General features: G+C 42.8%; 1 protein-coding gene across 3 annotated transcripts in view; it reads left to right on the top strand.

The window, feature by feature from the left end:
- CPNE3 (copine 3) overlaps window positions 1-20993 on the top strand; it is a 43703-nt gene that overhangs the window by 6179 nt on the left and 16531 nt on the right. For all 3 annotated transcript variants that reach the window (XM_084849192.1, XM_084849191.1, XM_084849193.1), the window contains exons 2-7: window positions 3333-3472; window positions 5102-5281; window positions 14970-15044; window positions 15817-15888; window positions 18936-19019; window positions 19327-19416. In XM_084849192.1, coding sequence (XP_084705318.1) covers window positions 3341-3472; window positions 5102-5281; window positions 14970-15044; window positions 15817-15888; window positions 18936-19019; window positions 19327-19416 — 633 coding nt within the window. In that variant the 5' untranslated portion in view covers window positions 3333-3340. The remainder of the gene's footprint in view (window positions 1-3332; window positions 3473-5101; window positions 5282-14969; window positions 15045-15816; window positions 15889-18935; window positions 19020-19326; window positions 19417-20993) is intronic.

The following is a 20993-nucleotide window of genomic DNA, read 5'->3' as shown; positions in this document are numbered from 1 at the left end:
AAAGTAGAAGTAAAGAGAAACTAGGAATTTTTTATATTAACAAAGCTGGAGACTATTTTTAGGTGATGTACTATGTAAAAAGTAAATACAAGCCAAACTGGATAGCATTACCTAGTATTTGGAGGGCATATAGCCTTCAACGTTTAGCCCATGTGGCTAATGGATTTAGGCTGCAATTCTGTACACGGTTACCTGGGAATATGTCCCATTGAAGTTGGTGGGATATACTTCTGAGTAGAGATATGAAGGCCTGGAAAAAACCTGGAACAATTCCTGAAAAAAGACAGGTTTTTTTCCCAAGGACTTTTTTTTTGTTTTTTTCTGAAAAATTGAACAGCAAAAAGGTGGGATATAAATGCAATAAAATAAATAAATAAAATGATTTCTAAAAACTATGTAATAAGAAGAGTTTTATAGAAAGACTAAAATGTCTGGAAATAATGAAGCCATGGGGAAATTTTTTTAAATCCTCTCTAAGATTCTTAGCATAGTTATTTCTTCCATTCCTTATTAAAATGATCCAATGTATCTTTTATTGATAGACGTTTTTGGGTACTCCATCATGTTTAGTTTCCCAGCATGTGAGTAGAGTCACCATATCATAATATGGAAGGCAATGTACATGCTTGACAGTTTGGGTTTTGCTCTACAGAGTCCTGTGTTTCTGGACTTGTCTTGCTCTGCCCCCAGTTCTTCTTGCTTCTTCTGGCTTCTAGGATAATTTAGATGTTTCAGGGAGTACTTGCTGAAGTTCTCCCTGTTCATAAACTAGGAACCTAAACTACGTTATGTATAACTTGGTTTGCTCATAAAATTATCATGCTTGGTATATTAAATTTTAAAAGTATAGTTTGTTCAGACTCTACTTACAAATTTACTGAGTTCATTTTTTAAAGTTTTCAAATATAATGATAATTTTACGAGCAAACCAAGTTATAATATAAAATTCTGTTCTATAATATTATAGAACATAAAGGCTGCTTTACATTCCTAAAGCAGGCCTCCTCAACCTGGTGGCCTACAGATGTCTTGGATTACAGTGGCCAGCATTCCTGACTATTGGCCATCCTGCTTGAGGCTGATAGGAGATGTAGTCCAAAATATTTGGAGGGAACCAGGTTGGGGAAGGCTGTCCTAAAGCAACTAAGGGCACAATCCTCTGACCACTAGCCAGTGGCTAGATGGTCATCGGATAGGTCGGTTTCTGGGAACCGACCTCGGAGCCCATGCTCCAAGGTCGGTTCCTTGAGAACCAACCTCCACCCCTCCTGTGCCACCTCGTAGGCAGTGTGGAACGGTCCCATGCTCTGCACTCAGAAGAGCGTGCAGCAGCAAAAGCAGGGTGTTCCTGGGGTGTGCTGGGGCGGGGAAGTCAGAAATGCTGGTACGACACATCTTATGTGTTATCTGGCTGCTGCTTCCCACACTCCGAGGTCCCATGGCTAGACAGCTGAAATCGGCTATCTAGCCACGAAAGCCGGGTGCGGGCAGTGAGGAGGAGATCTGCTCCTCACCACTCCTGCCCTGCACTGGATAGGCGTTCACCCCCGGGCTTGGAGGCAACTGTTTAGCCAGATAGGATTGCTCCCTAAGTAACTTTAGATCTATAAAGAGTGCTAAAAAACTAAGTATTGGTTATTTTTCTGTTTTTCCCAAAATTTCCATTTTTCTGAATAAACAGGAAAACAGTTTTTTCCCATGGCTTCAAAATTTCCAGAAATTTTACATCTGAGTAGACATGCATAGGGTTGCTTTGTTGTGGGATAAGCCTGCATAAACTAGAGCCCAGTTCAACATATGCATGAAGTGTTATTTTCAGTTGGCAGGTATATATATGCTCATGGGTACAGCTGATACTTCAACCTGTTAGGCAAGTTAACACTGCAAATTTATTTTGTAAATATTTGAGCTGTGTGGCCACAGTGAATGCTGTTTATGTGCATGGTAAATAATCTCTGGAGAAATAGAACAGGCAAGGGATTAAGGTGTTGTTTGGGGAATTGGGATATTCAGTTCAATTCTGTTACAGGCTTCCTTTAAGAAAACTCATTTTATCTTCACTGGAAGTCATATACTTACCCAAGATAGCTTCCAATCCAGCTAAGGGATTTCCAGCTGGATTGGAAGTTATGTGTGCAGCTAGGTGCCATGTGCATAATTGCTCTTACCCAGTAGCTAGGAGTTTGTGTTCAGAACGTTTCTCAAATCTCAGCTTTTTGCAGTTTGGGAGTGAGGTCTGGCTTCATTTTCTCTACTTTCCTTCCTCACCAAACAAACTGATTGGGGTTTTAGCTTTTATAAAAGGAGTTCCTCATGCACATCGTCAGTTGTTTTGCGTATGCTCTGTTGGATTGGGTGGGTGCATATATATACACACCCCTTTTGCTGGCAGTTTTAACTCCTTAGCTATTCATGAGCATTCCATGACACCAAAGCAGCTCAGTCAGTGGCTAGAGCTGGTCATCTTTAAAAAAGTGAATCCAGAGCTTTGTAGCCAATAGGAAAAATTAAAAGGCTGTTCACTATTTATGCTTCAGTTTCCTCCTTGCAAATTGCTATGAATTTTTGTTGTAAAATAACACCCCATGCGCACATGATATGTGGCTTAATTTATCACCTCATTCATATTTTTACAACCGTGCTTAGTACACTAGCAGCATGTCCAGTACCATCTTTTATTTCATCAAGGTTATATAAGTTGTCCAGTTAACAAATAAACCATGATTTTGAGTGAAGCTCTTCTCTTCTGCTCCCATGGCACTAGATAGTTTTATCTTCCATTAAACTGGGGTCATCTATTTTTGTATGTCTCGGAGAAGTGGGGAGCTTCCTCTGCTCAGAATATTGGGCGCCCCAATTTCTCAGTGGAGAAAAGTCTTGCCTGCTTTCCAGACTGCAGAAACCCTTAAGAGTGGCGGCAGTGCTCTTGAGTTAACTATATGAATGTATGTTAGTAGCACCTTAAAAATGGTTGATAGGTGTAAGATAGAAAGGCACATTATTCTGCTTTGTTGGGTACTTCCACTATTTTGAGAAGGCTTAATATGTTTTGCGAGATAGTTTTTTCCTACCAAGATAAATTCTCTACTCACTAGAAAGACCTAAGTCCGTAAATGAGAGTGGTAGATCTCATAGATTGCAGATAGCATTTAGAATTTCAAACATAAATTGCCATATTCATTCTATACCACTTTTATGATTAATGAGAGGACTGTTGGGCCACAATCTATTTTGACTTAACGTGCTTAAATCTGTGTTAGATTGTGACTTAGAATCTATGTTCTTTCCCACCTAAACAATTAACGTCTGTGGGTTGGTTTCTTCTCATCCAGTGTAGCAGATGGCGGCGCAGTGTGTAACAAAGGTGGCACTCACCATCTCTTGTAGCAATCTCCTGGATAAAGATGTTGGGTCCAAGTCAGACCCACTGTGTGTGCTGCTTCAGCACACAAGTGGACAGCAGTGGTATGAGGTACAGTATGATGATGCTTCTAATATTTAATACAGTCTGTTTGTTGGCTAGTGATATTCCTAATTTTAACTCAGTTGTTATTAGGAAACATTGGGTAGTATCCAGTGTTGGTCCTGCATAGAGTAGACCCATTGAAATGAATGGAATTTAAGTTAGTTTCGACTGAAATCCTGTTCACTTCAAATTAAATCCCATTCACAATCAACTTAAGTGATTCTCCCTTCAGCTTTGCCATTCAGGTGCTTTAAACAGATGCTTGTGTACTCAGGAATTATATCCATGTCTTAACTAGAATTTCTGTGTATTTGGTTAGTCTTTAAGAACAATTCTGCTTCTGTTTTGCTTCAGTACATTTTAAAAAAATGTTTTCATTTATACGTATAGGATGGTATCCAGTGGTGTCCGGCTGCCAGCAGAACAGACAGTGCCGGTGGAACAGTTTTCCCCTCCCTCTGCAGTCCCCTGTCCTCACCCCAAATCTGCTCCAAAGAGTCTGGGGAACCCTTGAATGGATTATGAGGGTGTATAGGGAGTCCAGGGGAAGGGGAGGAGAGGTTCTGTTGTGCAAGCAATCATGGAACCCATATCTTTCAAATCCCAAATGAAATTATTTAGTAAAATAATGATTATACAAAATCTAAGTGGAAAAAATTAATAAAAATAATTAATCTAACAATAACTTATTGGGTTGGATCCAGACAGCGAATTTTGTTGTACACTGCCTTGGGAGGGTTCATCCCAAAATGCAGCTTATAAATCTTCTGCATAAATAAATAAAATAGAATGACCCATTGAAATTAACAGGACTTAAGTCTCATTGATTTTTCAATGGGTCTTTGCTAAGTGTAAGTCTGGGTCCAACCCAATATTGGTTTAGCATCAACACTTTTATTACATCTTGTATACCAAGATGTAATAAAATGGATGTCCATTTAACAGTGAATAATTTTTCCCGTTTAATGATTTGCTTATATTGTATTTTGTGTTGATGTTAAGAAATTTAAGTAAGTCTCGTTGAGTTCAGTGGGGCTTACTCTCAAGTAAGAGGGAATATGTCCCATTGAACTCTATGAGACTTTCTTATCAGTAGACATGTATAAGGTTGTGCTATAAGAAATATTTTAAATGCATTTGAAAACTGTGTTTAGTGGCAAAGCAGTATATACATAAATATCATCTAAGTCCAAACCATATTTACTTAGAAGTAAGCTCCACTGAAATAAACAGAATTTACTTGGAATAAGGTTGGCTTAGAACTGTTGATGAAGTCTAAAATTATTATTTAATCTATTTAAATCCCTTTGGTTTGCCAGTAGGCATTGTTTGATAGGATATGAGTTTAACCAATCTACGGAGAAAAATAGACCACCGACTCTTTGGTGGGTGTTCACCTGACTTCATTGCCTAGCAATATATTTTAGCAGTCCTTTGCAGGTCTACTCATAACTTCCACTGAATTTAATGGGGCTTACCTCTAGATAAATGTGTATGAGATAGCACCATTTTCCTTTATTTGAGTTGTGGGGGAAGGGGCAGTGTCTTAAAGATGTTCAAATACTGTTTAAAATGGGGTGTGAGAAGTGTCCTTTATTTCTTTGAACCATCATGAGTCCCTTTGCCTTACTACAGGTTGATCGTACAGAAAGAATCAAAAACTGCTTGAGCCCCACATTTTCAAAGAGATTTCTAATTGATTACTATTTTGAGCTAGTTCAGAAGCTCAAATTTGGGGTTTTTGATATTGACAATAAAACTGTTGATCTGAGTGATGATGACTTCTTAGGCGAATTTGAATGCACACTTGGGCAGGTAGGTACAAATAGTTCCTGGATATTCTTTGTCACTTTCAGAAAGTTGTGGTTGTTGCTTCATTTACAATATATTTGTTTCTATCAACAAAAATGGAACTTGGCTTGAAATTCCTATGCTGGTATTAACATATTTCTCTGTGCTGACATATAGAAAAAACAGGAAAACACTGAAGTGGGGAAAATCACAGCATGTTTTAGGTCCTTGTTTTGTAATTTCTGCTTTTCAGTAAGAATCAAAGTATTAAACTATCTACTTTATGAGCAGTTGATCTAGCATTTGAAATAACATTTTTGTTTCAAGATTACTTGCTGTAGCTAAGCATCACTTGTTGCCCCCTTCATTTGGATAAGTCTCTAAGCTTAACATAAAAATAATTTTAAACTGTTGTTTAAAAATCAAAACAAATCTGGAACAATGAGAGACACACAAATTGGTGACTTAAAAACCCAGAGTGAATCACCCAGAGAGCTTTGGTTATTAGCCATTATAGAAATGAATGAATGAAACCCCCAAACATAAATGAGTAACTTGTTTTTAATAGTTGTGCAAGAGGCAATAAGGCTCCTTTTATTAGGCTGTTCAACATATTTTGTCAAGTTGACTGTGGAATAATTAGGGGATGACATATAGGATTAATTATTTTATTTATTTATTTATTTATTTATTTATGACATTTCTATACTGCCCAATAGCTGAAGTTCTCTGGGCGGTTCACAACAACTAAAACCATAAAATACACGAAGTGTTGTATTCAAAGTGCTGGTTTTAACATTAAAAGCCCTACACACCTTGGGGCCAGGTTATCTGAAGGATCACCACCTCCTCCCCTATGTGCTTGCCCAGACCCTAAGATCAACCTCAGGGGTCATTCTCTGGGAGCCTGTATTGGCCTCAGGAGAGTAGCCAAGTCATTTGTAGTGTTAGAAGGGCCTAGAGATCCATAATGCTTGCTTAAGTTCGTTATTGGTGCAGTTCCCATGCTAGTAAGCCTCTGAGCATGTGAAGATGCCAATAACAGCCTTCTCAGAACATTCCTTGCTAATGAGGAGAAAGCCATATCAGGCCGTGCCTGAGAAGTGAAGCTATGCGTTTATGCTGAGCTGCAGGTGGCTGTGCTTGAGAACCAAGTGCTGTTAGTTTAGGCTGGGAATGGACGCTAGGAGGCGCTTGCTGCTGTTCTACTGCCTCGTGGCTAGGGATGTACGAAAGTCACTTACCTTTTCGCAGCTTGGCTTCGCGGTGGTGGGGAGGCGCTTCGCTTCTCCCCCCGAAATTCAGGCCGGGGGGGGGAGGCGCCCCACCTCGCCCGGCCGAAATTCAGGCCAGGGGGGGAGGCACCCCGTCTCCCCGGCCGCGAAACAAAAAGTGGGGAAAAAAACAAAAAACCTGTGATAGGCTACGTAACGATTAACGTAGCCTATCACGGCTAGATTTCCAATAGGCTACGTAACGATTAACGTAGCCTATCACGGCTAGATTTCCAAAGTCAGCCGTGATAGGCTACGTTAATCGTCACGTAGCCTATCACGGGTGACTTTGAGGGGGGGGAAAGCGCGTATGCAAATGGTGGCGGCCCATGGGCGCCGCCATTTGCGTTCCTTATTTTGGCACGTCTAGTCTACGTAAAGATAGCGTTGCCCTTATTTTCGCCGTAGTCTACGTAAATCTTTACGTAGACTAGACGTGCCAAAATAAGGAACGCAAATGGCGGTGCCCATGGGCTGCCGCCATTTGCGTACGCGCTTTCCCCCCGCCAAAGTCACCCGTGATAGGCTACGTGACGATTAACGTAGCCTATCACAGCTGACTTTGGAAATCTAGCCGTGATAGGCTACGTTAATCGGTACGTAGCCTATCACGAGGTTTGTTTGTTTTTTTTACTTTATTTTGTAATGGTGGCGGCAGCCGGTCGGAAGACCGGCCGCTGCCCCTGCCGAAACGCCTCCGAAACGCCACCGGGACCTGGCGCCGAGAGGGACATTCGCAGGAGGTAAGTCCCATCCCGGGGGGGTGGCGGGGGGGTGGCGGAGAATTTCACTGCCAATTTTGGGGGGCCGAATGCGTTGGCATTCGGCCTCACTGAGATTCGTGGAGAAATTCTCAGAAATTCTCCGCCATCCCTACTCGTGGCTGACATGTATTGTATAAAACCCATTGTGCCCAATGGCTCGTGGTTCAGAGAAGCTGTCTGATCCAACCATTGGGTATGCCTGTGTGCTGTAAGTTACTCAATAAAGTCTCCTTGTAAGCAAACCTTTGAGTCTGATTTATCGCTGTCTTGGCACTTCTAACCTAAGAGTTCAACGGCCACGGCCAGGGTGACACATTTGGCACAGCGAGCAGGGTGCCAAAGATACTGCTGTGTTCAGATTCAAAGGGAAGGCGGATTGGGGGGTTGGCGTGTTAAAGTGACTCCCAGGCTGTGGGAGGGTCTGTGGGGTCCAGCTGCAAAGCAGTTGGCGGTCCTGACTGGCCCGATTGCATGGCCAGAGGTTGAAGAGGACTGCACCCCAGTGGACCTGGAAGCTGAGTTAGAATCTCTGCAGCTGGAGTGGTCAGCTAAAGAGAAGCAGCGTGCAGGACCTCTAGCATGGTTATTGCTGACAGCTTTAGGAGCTGTCGGGCAGAAGGAGTCAGAGTGGAGGGAGGAAACGGCAGAAAAGTCCAAGGACAAGCTGAAAGAAGAAGATCTGAGGCTGTTGATTAGAGAAATGTTGCAGGACAGCCTAGCCTCTAACGAGGTGTGGGAGCGTGAAGCCCAAGGAGTAGACATTAGACTGATACGCCGAGCTCAGAAGAAGAATTGCCCACAGCATTCTGACATGTGCCACATCATCACCTCGCCTGATTGGGATGAAATCCCTAAGAAGTGGAAACTGAAAATGAAGACCCGAGAGATGAGGCAAAGGAACAGGATAAAGGTGAAGAATCAGCCCCTAGAGCATGGGTTAGACCCCTCTTAGAGTTGGAAGCATGCCAGAGGACGGTCCCAAGGCAGAATGAAGCGGAAAGACCACGCTGAAGATCTCTGTCAAGGTAACAGTGTTTAGCTTTGAACTGTCCTAGAATTTCATAGAGCCTATAGCTACTGACCATCAGCTATATGACTTTTAAAGAATGTAACCATTAAGTTTTTGCTGTGGGATTCCCTGTAACAAAGAAATCTCACTGATTTGAGTGTCCAGTGTTGGACTGCCTGAGCATGTGTGCTGAAGAGATCAAGAAAATGCTACTACCATGCTCCTGCAAGCTGCCAATAAACTGTGTAAGCTGGGAGACTCAACCTGATTGAGAAGAAAAAGATATTGTAGTATCTGTACCTGTGTAACTGGCTGGCTGATGCTGTAAGTGATGTTACAATTGCAAACTAAGACCATTTTCCTGTTTGAGACCCCAGCAGAAAAAAGCTGACCTAAGTAATTTGTCTCCTCTGACAAGGCAAAGATTTGACTGCCCTGTATCTCATCGTATCTTGTTTCGAATTTGGGATTAACAAAACAAGCTATAAAATTTTACTTTGAAGCCCTGCAAATCACCCCGCCGCCTCCCAAAGAAGATTAATGGCTGCATAAAGAATGCAAGTATGAAGTGACCCCCGCCTCCCTGTTCTGCACTTTGTTGCTGTGTGCCAGGTTAAGGGAGAACAAAAAGAGTGTATGTGTGTCATGTTGTGAATCCCTGGCTAGCCTGTCTAGTGACTGATAGCTCCAAAAGCTTACTCCTTGTTTAAGAAGTGTTTAAAACCACAATTGTTGTTCTGTTGTTGTTAAGTGTTATGAGAGCAAAATATCAAAGCCCAACTTCAGTAACGCAGTGAGACCTTGTAAGTTATAGCCAAGATTTGATTAAAAGTAGCCTAAAAGAGTTTAGGCCTATTCAGTTTTTAGAATGTTAGAGTCTGTGTGAGCTTACCCCTGTGTGTTCTCAGAGTGGAGCCAGGGAGAGTCACCTAACTCCCTAGCCACCGCTGGTCTAGCCTTGGCAGAGAGGGAGGCGAAAAGATGTCTGGTGAGAACCTGACAGAAGTGGAGTGTCATGGCTAGAGAGCTGAGCCATGCCATTCTGTTTAGTCAGAAATCTTGCTAAAAGGCTAAAAGCCCTTGTCTGTCAAGGGAACTGGAAGGGGGTCACACCTTCCCCTTTTGAGCTGATGCAGAAGCGGGGAGCCTTTGCTAGAAACATCCCATCTTCATTGCCCAAAGCGTCCTCTGTTTGGATCCATCATAGTCTGGGCTTTTGAGAGGCACTCTGCACGTGGACTGGAACTTTGGATTGTTAAAGACTTGCCATGTGAGGCGTTTCATGGACTTGAACTCTCGTGGCTGTAAATTATGTATCTGTGTTTGTAGTCAGCTCAGTGTACGGCAGGCTGAGTTTGATCTATGACTTTTGGACTTCCCTCTGCCAATGCAAAAATGGTGACCTAGAACTCTTTGCATGTATGAGCATGCCCTTCCCTTGATCTTGATGGGCCCTGACTATGCAGCCTAGAGGAGCAGTATGACTGCTAGATCTGCTCCATCATGCCTCACCATGCAAGAAATGTTTTCCAGTTATAGTGTTAGATTTCAATGAAAGTTGGTTGTGTGTATTTTATGATTTGTTAACTACTATGTAATATTTGTAAACGTTTTGGTCATTTGCAACTCTGAATGACACTGAATGTAGTTCCTAGTGGTTTGATGTTAGTATTACCCAGGACAGGGCCTTCAGAGTTACAAGGACAGAGAGAAAGACAGAGAGAAGGAGAAAGAACATTTGTAGAGGAAAAGCATGGCTGTGGTTGCCCCTAGGGTGAATTGTAAGCAGCTGATTATGCCTGGAGCTTATTAGCTGTGGGTGGAGTAGCCACAATAATGTAAGAGTTTTTTAAGATGAGAAAATGTGACTAGAATAAGAAAAAGAGTCTATCCCAAATGTGCGTTAGTGGGACTAGTGTAAAGCAGAAAGGTTTAAGTAAGTGAATTTCTGTTGAGACGGAGGCAAACAGCCTAACTTGCAGAGAAGAGAAGCTGGTGCATGGCACAGAGAGTTTTATGTAGAAAGTTTGAAATGAGATCTGCAAAACAGGCAGGTGAGAGAGAGAGAGATTTTCTCAAACCGGCAGTGGAGGTAATAGCCCACTTCTGGGCTGTTACATTCAAGCAAAATGAGCAAATACATCACCTAGAAGAGAAGTCCTTCTCTGACCTGATTTCAGACTGGTTTCAAGGGATCAGGGGGTGGTGGAAGCAAGTGGCTGTTACTGGCAGCTCTTTAGCTTTGTGTGCTTGCTTATATGGTTATCGCATTTATAATATACAGTGAAGTAGATGTCAACCCCCTGGTGATCAAGTGGCAAGGCAGACAGTTATCGGCCTTTGATCATCTGAGGGTGGAATGTATTGGCCCCAGTAGTGTAGCCAAGTCATTAGTAGTGTTAGAGGGGCCTAGAGATCCATAATGCTTGCTTAAGTTCGTTATTGGTGCAATTCCCATGCTAGTAAGCCTCTGAGCATGTGAAGATGAGTCAAAGGGCCAATCACAGCCTTCTCAGAACATTCCTTGATAATGAAGAGAAAGCCACATCAGGCCGTGCTTGATCTGGTTTTCTCGACTGGGCAGGAGGATGGTGATCTGAAAGTGGAGGAATTATCATCTGTCCCTTTGTCATGGTCAGATCACTTCCTGCTGAGATTTAGACTCCTGGTGGCCTTTCCCCTCTGCAAGGGTGGGGGACCTATTAAAATGGTCCGCCCCCGGAGATTAATGGATTCCGATGGATTCCAGAGGGCTCTGGGGGATTTTCCTGCTGGTATGGCTGGTGCTCCTGTCGAAGCCCAGGTCGCTCTGTGGAATGCAGAGATGACTCGGGCGGTTGACACGATCGCGCCCAAGCGCCCTCTCCCTCTGAGCAGAGCCCGGCCAGCTCCTTGATAGACACGTGAGCTGAGGGCAATGAAGCAAGAGGGGAGACGGCTAGAATGCAGGTGGAGGAAAACTCGTGCTGAGTCTGACCGAACACAGGTAAGAGCCCACTATCGAGCCTACTCTGTGGCGGTGAGGGTGGCAAAGAGACAGTTCTTTTCCACCAGCATTGCATCTTCTCAGTGTCGTCCAGCGGAGCTTTTCCGAGTGGTTCGCGGCCTGTTACATTCTGGGCCAGGGAGAGAGACGGTGGAACCCTCGGTAGCACGCTGTGACAAGTTTGCACGGCACTTTGAGGATAAAGTCGCTCAGATTCGTCATGAATTGGACACCACCATTAATGCAGTTCCATTGGTAGAGGCGTTCAGAGCACCGTCTGGTCCAGTTTTATTGGATGAGTTTCAGTTACTGAGGCCTGAGGATGCGGACAAGGTGCTTGGCCAAGTCCGATCGACCACTTGTGTGCTTGACCCTTGCCCTTCATGGCTTATTAAATCAAATAAGGAGGGGTTGTCTGGCTGGGTCCAGGAGGTTGTAAATTCCTCCTTGAGAGAGGGAGTGGTGCCTGCCGCTTTAAAAGAGACAGTAATTAGACCACTCCTGAAAAAGCCTAACCTGGACCCAGAGGATGTTAACAATTATAGGCCAGTGGCCAACATCCCCTTCCTGGGCAAAGTGCTTGAGTGGGTGGTTGCAGGACAGCTCCAGGCACTCTTGAATGAAACGGATTATCTAGATCCATTTCAATCGGGCTTCAGGCCTGGTTTTGGAACGGAAACTGCCTTGGTCGCCCTGTGGGATGACCTCTGCCGGGAGAGGGACAGGGGGAGTGCGACCCTGTTGATTCTCCTGGACCTCTCAGCGGCTTTCGATACCATCGACCATGGTGTCCTTCTGGATAGGTTGTCTGGGTTAGGAGTTGGAGGCACTGCACTACAGTGGTTCCGCTCCTCCTTGGATGGCCGATTCCAGAAGGTGGTGCTGGGGGATTATTTCTCTGTGCCACGGCAATTGTGCCATGGGGTTCCACAGGGCTCTGTTTTATCCCCCATGCTGTTTAACATCTACATGAAACCGCTGGGGGAGGTTATCCGGAGGTGTGGGCTGAGGTGCCATCAATATGCAGATGACACCCAGCTCTACCTCTCTTTCTCATCAAAACCAGGTGAGGCAGTGGCTGTTCTGAATCAGTGCCTGGGCATGGTAATGGACTGGATGAGGGCTAATAAACTGAAACTCAATCCAGACAAGACGGAGGTACTGTTAGTGGGTGGTTCGTCTGCCCGGCTAGGTGATATTCAACCTGTTCTGGAGGGGGTTGCACTCCCTCTAAAGGATCAGGTTTAAAGGTAAAAAGGATTTAAAGGATCAGGTAGTTTGGGGGTGCTCTTGGATCCAGAACTGTCACCTGAGGCACAGGTGAACTCAGTGGCATGGAGCACTTTTTATCAGCTTAGGCTGGTATACCAACTACGCCCTTATCTGGACAGAGATAGCCTAGCTACAGTTATCCATGCTCTGATAACTTCTCGTCTGGATTACGTGCGTTATACGTGGGGCTGCCTTTGAGAACGGTCTGGAAACTTCAGCTGGTCCGAAATAGGGCAGCAAGATTGTTAACAGGGACTGGCCTGCGAGCTCATATTACGCCAGTACTTTTCCATCTGCACTGGCTGCCAGTCCATTTCCGGGCCCGATTCAAAGTGCTGGTGTTAACATTCAAAGCCCTTAACGGCTTGGGGCCAGGTTACCTGAAGGATCGCCTCCTCCCATATGTGCCTGCCCGGACCTTAAGATCATCATCAGCGGCCCTTCTCCGTGAGCCCCTGCCAAAGGAAGTGAGGCGGGTGGCTACTAGGAGGAGGGCTTTTTCTGTTGTGGCACCCCGGTTGTGGAATGAGCTCCCTAGCGAGGTTCACCTGGCACCTACATTGTATTCCTTTTGGCGCCAGGTGAAGACGTTTTTATTCTCGCAGGCATTTTAGCATTTTAGCTTTCTGAACTTTTAGCTTTGCTGTTTTAAATCTGTATTTTAAACTCCTGTACTGCTGCTAGGTTTTATTGTGGTTGTATTGTTATATTGTGGTTTTAATGTTCTATATATTTTAAATTGTTTTATTGTATGTTGTTTGTTTTTAATTTCTGTGAACCGCCCAGAGAGCTTCAGCTATTGGGTGGTATAGAAATGAAACAAATAAATAAATAAATAAAGTGAAGCTATGCGTTATGCTGAGCTGCAGGTGGCTGTGCTTGAGAACCAAGTGCTGTTAGTTTAGGTTGGGAATGGACGCTAGGGGTGCTTGCTGCTGTTATGCTGCCTCATGGCTAACATGTATTGTATAAAACCCATTGTGCCCAATGGCTTGTGGTTCAGAGAAGCTGTCTGATCCAACCATTGGTTACGCACGTGTGCTGTAAGTTACTCAATAAAGTATCCTTGTAAGCAAACCTTTGAGTCTGATTTATCGCTCTCTCGGCACTTCTAACCTAAGAGTTCAACGCCCATGGCCGGGGCGACACATTTGGCACAGTGAGCAGGGTGCCAACGATACTGCTATGTTCAGATTCAAAGGGAAGGAGGCAACACCGAGCCCCCACCAAAGGAAGTGAGGTGGGTGGCTACTAGGAAGAGGGCCTTTTCTGCTGTGGCACCCTGGTTGTGGAATGAGCTCCCTAGAGAGTTTCGCCTGGCACCTACGTTGTACTTCTTCCGGTGCCAGGTGAAGATCTCCCAGGGTTTTTTTAGCATTTTAGCTTCCTAATCTTTTAGCTGTGGTGTTTTCAGTCTGTATTTTAAATCTCTGCATTGCTGCTAGGTTTTATTCTGGTTGTACTGTTATATTGTGGTTTTAAGCTTTCATATTTTATATTGTTTTGTGCTGCGGACTTTTGTGCAGACTTTTAAGCACAGGTTAAAATTCTGTGGTTTTAACTTTTGTCAACCACCCAGAGAGCTTCAGCTATTGGGCAGTATAGAAACAAACAACATAAAAGTATAAACTACAATATAAAATAAAAACTACATAAAACCTAACAACAGTGCAAATATTTAAAATATAGTAACAGATTTAAAACAAGAGAAACTAAAAGACTAAAATGCCTGGGAAAATAAGAAGGTCCTTATCTGGCACCGAAAAGAGAACAACGTAGGTGCCAGGCAGTCCTCTGGGAAGCTCGTTCTACAACTGGTGAGTCACAGCAGAAAAGGCCCTCTTCCTGGTAGCCAGCTACTTCACTTCCTTTGGTGGGAGGTCCCAGCGAAGGACACTGAAGACGATCATAGGGTCCAGGCAGGTATATATGGGAGGAGGCAATCCTTTAGGTAACCTGGCCCCAAGCTGTTTAGGGCTTTGGATGTTAATACCAGCACTTCGAATGTTATTACCAGCCGTTTGAATTGGGCCCCGAAATGAACTGGCAGCCAATGCAGATGGAAAAGTACTGGCCAGTCCCCACTAACAATCTCGCTGTCCTATTTTGGACTAGCTGAAGTTTCTGAACCTGAAGCCTGATTGAAATGGGTCTATGATAGAAGCACTGAAGCTGGCTCATGAGGGAAAGGGTGTGGATGGAGCACATGGGCCTGATACTTGTTCTCAGCTTAATAAAGTATTGTGTATTGCTGAAATCATTGCATTTGTACTGGCACATTCAGTTACTGTTGTGTGTGTTTTCATTCAGCCTCCAATAGCTTTGAATAAGTGGCCATTTACAAATACTGTAGATTAGAAAAGTTCTTCATATATAAATTTTCTGGGTATTTTTTGCATTTTAACAGATTGTTTCTACCAAGACGCTCACCAGGCCACTAGTGTTGAAAAATGGCAGACCTGCAGGAAAAGGAAAAATTACGGTATGAAAACACAGGTTGTTTCCTCCTCCTAGTATGTCACTCTGGGCAGAGATTTTGATTCTTGATTATTTTTCGTCATATAGTAGCTAGGATATTATGGATACAATCCAGTATGCTGAAATTATGTGGAAACAAATGGGCTGCTATCCTATGCACTCTTTCCTGTAAGAAAGTCATTCAACACTGTGACTTAATTTTGAGTAAGCCTCATAAAGTACTTCACTTAATGTCCCATTTATTGCTTACCTTCCTCTTGGTCGTTCATAGATTTTTCACTTCATTTTTATGTTCCTTATTTAATTTAGTAAGTAGCAGCCCTAAATATCTATATAGCAGCCCAAACTGCTATGTGGCAAACTATTTGAAAACTGAGCAGAATTTTTAAAAGCACTTGGATATGCAATGGTGGGTTTACCCTTCAGGAAAAGGTCAACAATTCCAGTGGGCACACCCAAGCTTCAGATGTTCTAAAACAGGAGAAAGAAGGGTTCCCTTCACATTACTATAAAATCATTATTTTCTTCAAAAAGCTGTTGCTCGTTTGATATGTACATTTTCACTTCATCTATGTTAGCTCTATAGGATTGCTCACCTAAAAGCTCTACAATGAATATGTTCTTACTGATCCTGAAAATAGTAGAAATACAGAATTTACTTCCCACAAAACCCTGTGCAATGTCATACGTCTCGTCCTACCATCTATTAAATACTGGTTATATTTAATTGGAAAGCAATATCTTATGATGGTAAATATTTGTCTGTGCTTAACCAGATTACTGCTGAAGAAATAAAGGATAACCGAGTGGTCGTATTTGAAGTCGAAGCAAGGAAACTGGACAATAAGGTACTTTAAGGCCAGATACACGCCTATCTGACAGTAAATTCCATTGAAGTCAATGTGATTGACCTCTGAGAGTTTATACATAGGATTGTGCTGTAATTGTGCCTTTATTGAATAAAAACAGGATCAGTCATCTTAATTCATAGGGCGTGTATCTGGTGCTATCTGTCTGTCAGCAGAACAGAAGCTGCTGGCAGAATGGATTCCCCCACCCCTTGCAATGGATGGATTCCCCCACCCCTTATGCACCCCCAATTCTGTTCCACAGGTTGGGTGAACCTCTGGAGCAAATTTGGAGGGCAAACAGGAGGCATGCATGAGAGGTCCCATCACACAAGCAGAAACCCACTTGTGTGACATTAGATGTAGCATTAAGTTCACCAACTGCTGAGGAATATCTTTAAGGGCGCAATCCTATGGGGATAGGGGTCCACCTCCGAACTCGGAGGCAACCGCCTATCTAATGCAGGGCAGGAGAAGCACGGAGGGGATTGTTCCCTCCATGCTTTTCCTGCCCTGCCTTTGCAGCTAGAGAGCCAATTTCGGCTGTCTAGCCGCGGGAAGGCAGAGCGGGGCAGGAGGCTGCCGGACAACGTATAAGATGTGTAGTACTGGCACTTCCACCTTCCCCGCCCCAGAACTCCCCATTTTGGCCTCTCCACACTCCTCTTCCAAGTGCAGAGCATGGGGCCGTTCCATGCTGCCTGCAAGGCAGTGAGGACTGGGGAGGAAGGTCTGCTTTCCAGGAACCGATTTCGGAGCGCGGGCTCTAAGATCGATTCCCAGAAACCCACATATCCTATGGCCGTCTAGCCTCTGACTAGCGGCCATAGGATTGCTCCCTCCATTTTTCATTGGAACACTTGAAATCTGTGGAAGTTTATAAGATGACTTCTGCACATATTTTGTATAGAACAGAGTGGTATTGCAACAATATTCGAATGACTTAAAGAGTTGGGTTGCATATTGACTGCATTAGCTCGGTGCTCTCCCACCCCCATGTATTCCACTTTAACTCTTTTAGGGCATAATGCTATGCATGTTTAGAGAGAGAAAAGTCCTACAACTCCCAGCATTCCCCAGCCAGCAGACTAAACATGCATAGGATTATTCCCTTAAGGAGTTGCTTTTGTCTGAGCAGAATTAAAATGGAACATGTGGGAGGAGGACAAGGAGGAAACATGAAAGCACTGGACTCATTCATGTAATGCCAAATTATGGTTCACCAATGCATGTGAGCTGACCCAAAGAAATGCCTTCTTTATTTTTATCTTAAAATTTAAACATTAACATAAGGACTCACTTAATACTTGGATACATACCTTTCAACAACAGAAAATCAGATCAGGGAAAACAACAAATACGGGCAAATGTTATCTCCATATTTATCATTCCAAAACATGAGAATCCATTTTCAATAAACTTGCCCTCAAACATTTGTTCTTCTGTAGCCCTTATATAAGAAGTTAATTTCATCATTATTGCCACATCCCAGATCCTAATCTATTGAACTTTTGCTGCTGTCAAAAGATTAATTATTAATTCCACTTCTACCTTTTCCACACAATTTTAAATAATTAAGGAGTATCCTAAGAGGATCCATGAGAAACGTATAACTTGTTATCTGCTCAATGTAAAACACAACTCGATCCCAGTAAGATTTAATTTTAATACAGTGACAAAAAAGGTGTATTATGTTTTCAACACCTATCATGATCTAAGACATATATCTTCCTAGGTTTGTAAGGTGTTAAATATAATTGATGTAATGTTTTAAAATAATTTTGATTCAGATTCATTGCATTAAGGTTTTTGCCATATTTTCACCAATCCATTTCCAAACCTCTGATGGTAATTCCAATGCTAAATCCTTGTCCAGTTTTTGTTGTTGTTGAAAACTTAATGGCTGTTCATTCCATAACCCCTTTATAATCAAGTATATTTTTCCTATCAATCCTTCACTAGAGGGAAAAAGATAACAATTCTCAATAGACGTTAAGTCCCTAAAAGACCCATATCTCCTCAGCAGGGCATTAGTTGCATAACAAACCTGAAAGAATTGGTACAACTTCATATCATGTACTTCAAGCTTTTCTTTAATATATTGAAATGTATTAATCATACCTTCTTCCAAAAAGTCTTTAACCATTTTCAAACTCCTTCCCTCCCATTTAGACACCTTACCTAAAAGATTCCCTTCATTAATCTCTTCATTTTAACACATGGATTTCTTAGCAATCTGGCCATATCTGTTTTTTCTCTGATACCATGCTGCCTGTCCTAAACGTGGATGTATTCCAATTTGTTCATGCATTTCAATGAAATGGGTTTATTAATTTCCATTTGTGCTATTTACTAGGGCAGAGGGTCTGATTAGAATTAAGTGCTGATATATCTCTGTCTTAGGCTAACATGTTTCACTTCAGTGGAGTTATAAAAAGTGAAACAATACTCTCGGTTGTTTTGGGGAAGAAATACTTCTGTTTTACGTTCTCTCAGTGATCTTTAAAAAAACATCTTGGTAGTTAGGCTGGCTTTGAGTCCTGTTGAACATGTTGATCTCTGGTAGTAAGCAAGCAAGATCAAACCATACATCTTTAAACTGTGCATTTCATTGTTTCCATTTCAAAAATATTTTACAGTCCTTCTAATGCCTGAAAAAGATGCGCTCTGAAATACTTTGTTATGAATGTGATTGGTATATAAAAGCTGTGGGTAGTACTGTATGGGTGTGTGTGCACACGCGTGTGTGTCTTCCTCTCCCTGCTCTAGCATGCTTATTTCCTGACTAATACTGACTGATGGTTCTGCTGCTCTGTTTTTTGCCACAGTTCTTTTTTTGTTTTGTTTCTGGAGACACAACACTTCTCCAAAAATATACTACTTTCATTGTTCTGAATGGAACTACATGAGTTACGTGCAGTGCTGCCGGAAAGGAGAATCAGCCAGACTACACCTGGGGCAAAAGGGTGTGTGCTTTGAAGAGGAAGTAATATAAAGTAATGTTTACAAAGCTGTCCACTTAAATAATAGCGTGTTTTTAATGTCAGGATTTTTTTGGGAAATCTGATCCTTATTTGGAGTTTCACAAGCAGACCTCGGAAGGAAACTGGCTGATGGTGCACAGAACAGAAGTAAGCATCTTCCTATTTTTAATGGGTTTGGCTAATTTGGTTCATAACCAATTTATGTATAATTAGTTCTGATTTTCAGAGGATATACCTTTAAATTTTAAAGGATAGCGCCTTCAGCAAGGAAGAAATTATAAGCTGCTGGAATAAAGGTGGCAGCAGCAAGCTGTCTTACAGTAATAGGTTTGTAATGCTCCTGGATAACATTAGTGAGGGTTGTCTGAATTACTAAACAGCAGAAGTGATCAAAGCTGGTTAATGTAAATAAATAAATCCTGATATTTCTAAAAATTAATTTGTACTTCTTTAGGTTATTAAAAATAACTTGAATCCTGTCTGGAGGCCATTTAAGATCTCTCTCAACTCTTTGTGTTATGGTGATATGGACAAAACAATCAAGGTAATGTATAAAGGATGTGGTTCACATATAAATATTAAAAATCACATTTAAATACGCAATTAAAAACAATTTCAACTGCAGTAACAATACAAATCACATTTAAAATACACTGTTAGAAATAATTCCAACTGCAATGACTGTACACAACAATACAAGGAACAGTAAGACAGAGTAGCATATGATTAATTGCAAGCCAGAGAAAGCCTAGATGAACAGGTGTGTATTCAAAGGCATTTGAAACGTACCACATTTTTGGCCTCCTGAACTGCACAGGGGAGGGTTTTCCAGAGGGCAGATGCTGCCACTGAGGAGACCTGCTGTAGAGATATTACGTGGCGATATTCTGTTGATCACGGAATGATCAGGAAGGCCTCCTCTGAAGATCTTTAAGGCCAGCTGGGAATATATAGGGGAAAGGTGGTCTGCAGATATCCTGTTCCCAAGAATTTAGGGCTATTTTGAGAATATACAAATTACAAAAGATCTGTTGCCATTGAGCAGAATCTGCAACATGTATAATCCTATTCTGAAAATGTAGGGCAGCAGTGATAGCTGTGCTGGGTACTGTGAGTGCCTTCATGTCACAAGCATATGCTGGAGCTGACACATGGGACGGGCCATGTCAACTATCTATTTCTGCTTCAGTGATATGCATGTAACTTAGCTTATGTAAAACAATCTTTTATAAGGAACAGCTATCCTACTTGAGGCAGAAGTCTGCAGGATGGATGTGGTGCCTGTTAAGTCAATTGTGTCTGGCTAGGCTTTAATGAGGCATTCTTAGAGCTGATTTTTTCTTAGCATTCATAGCTCCATGAAATCAGTTGTAGCCTCTGTGTTTATAACTCAGTCACCTAGTATCCTTTAAGCCAAGGGTGCAGAATGTTTTTCTGCTGAGGAGGGGCTGATTGCCCCCCACGAGGCGCTCTGCATGCTGAATTACCAGTGGCCGTGGCCATGCCCAGTGACATCATCTGTCCCTGCCCATTTTAGTTTTTCTTCATGCTGAGAGCGACCTGCCAGCGCACCAAATAGTGGTGACTCTTCTTGGCACCAGCAGCCTCACACCACTTGCATCTGCGCTGTTATCTCCAGTGTAATATCAGAGATAACTGCAGGGATTCCCTCCAGATGGATACTTCCAGAGGATGGGACTTGGAGGCCAAGCCCTGCCCACTGGAGAACCCCAGGGACTCGGTAGACTGGATTGGAGAGCCCAGTGGGCCAGTGGTTCTGCACCCCTGCTTTAAGCTGTAGTTTGCCTTGTTCCTTTTTGTCTTTAATGTGATAACCTATTCCTCTCTATCTTATTTCTTCTGTAACCCAACCTTGTATTTAAGCCCTGGCCTGGTAGCCATAAACGACAAGGAATTACATGCACGCGAATGAGCAGGCTGTGGAAAGCTGCAGAGCTGTCCCTCTGCCACTGCATCCCACCTAGAAATACAGTGAGCTGCAGTAGGAGGGGCGGAGCTCTCTGTCCCTCTCTGCCAGCCCTCAGCAGGCTACTACAATTTCTTTGCCCATTAATAACTTTTGTTGGCTTATTTACAGGGCTGCTTTAGTCTGCACCAACT

Source organism: Heloderma suspectum, chromosome 4, assembly GCF_057233095.1.
Source record: "Heloderma suspectum isolate Gila_16-S chromosome 4, 16-S_ref, whole genome shotgun sequence".
Lineage (NCBI taxonomy): Eukaryota > Metazoa > Chordata > Lepidosauria > Squamata > Helodermatidae > Heloderma > Heloderma suspectum.
Note: the sequence above shows the minus strand (reverse complement) of the source record. Positions and strands in the feature narration are given on the sequence as shown.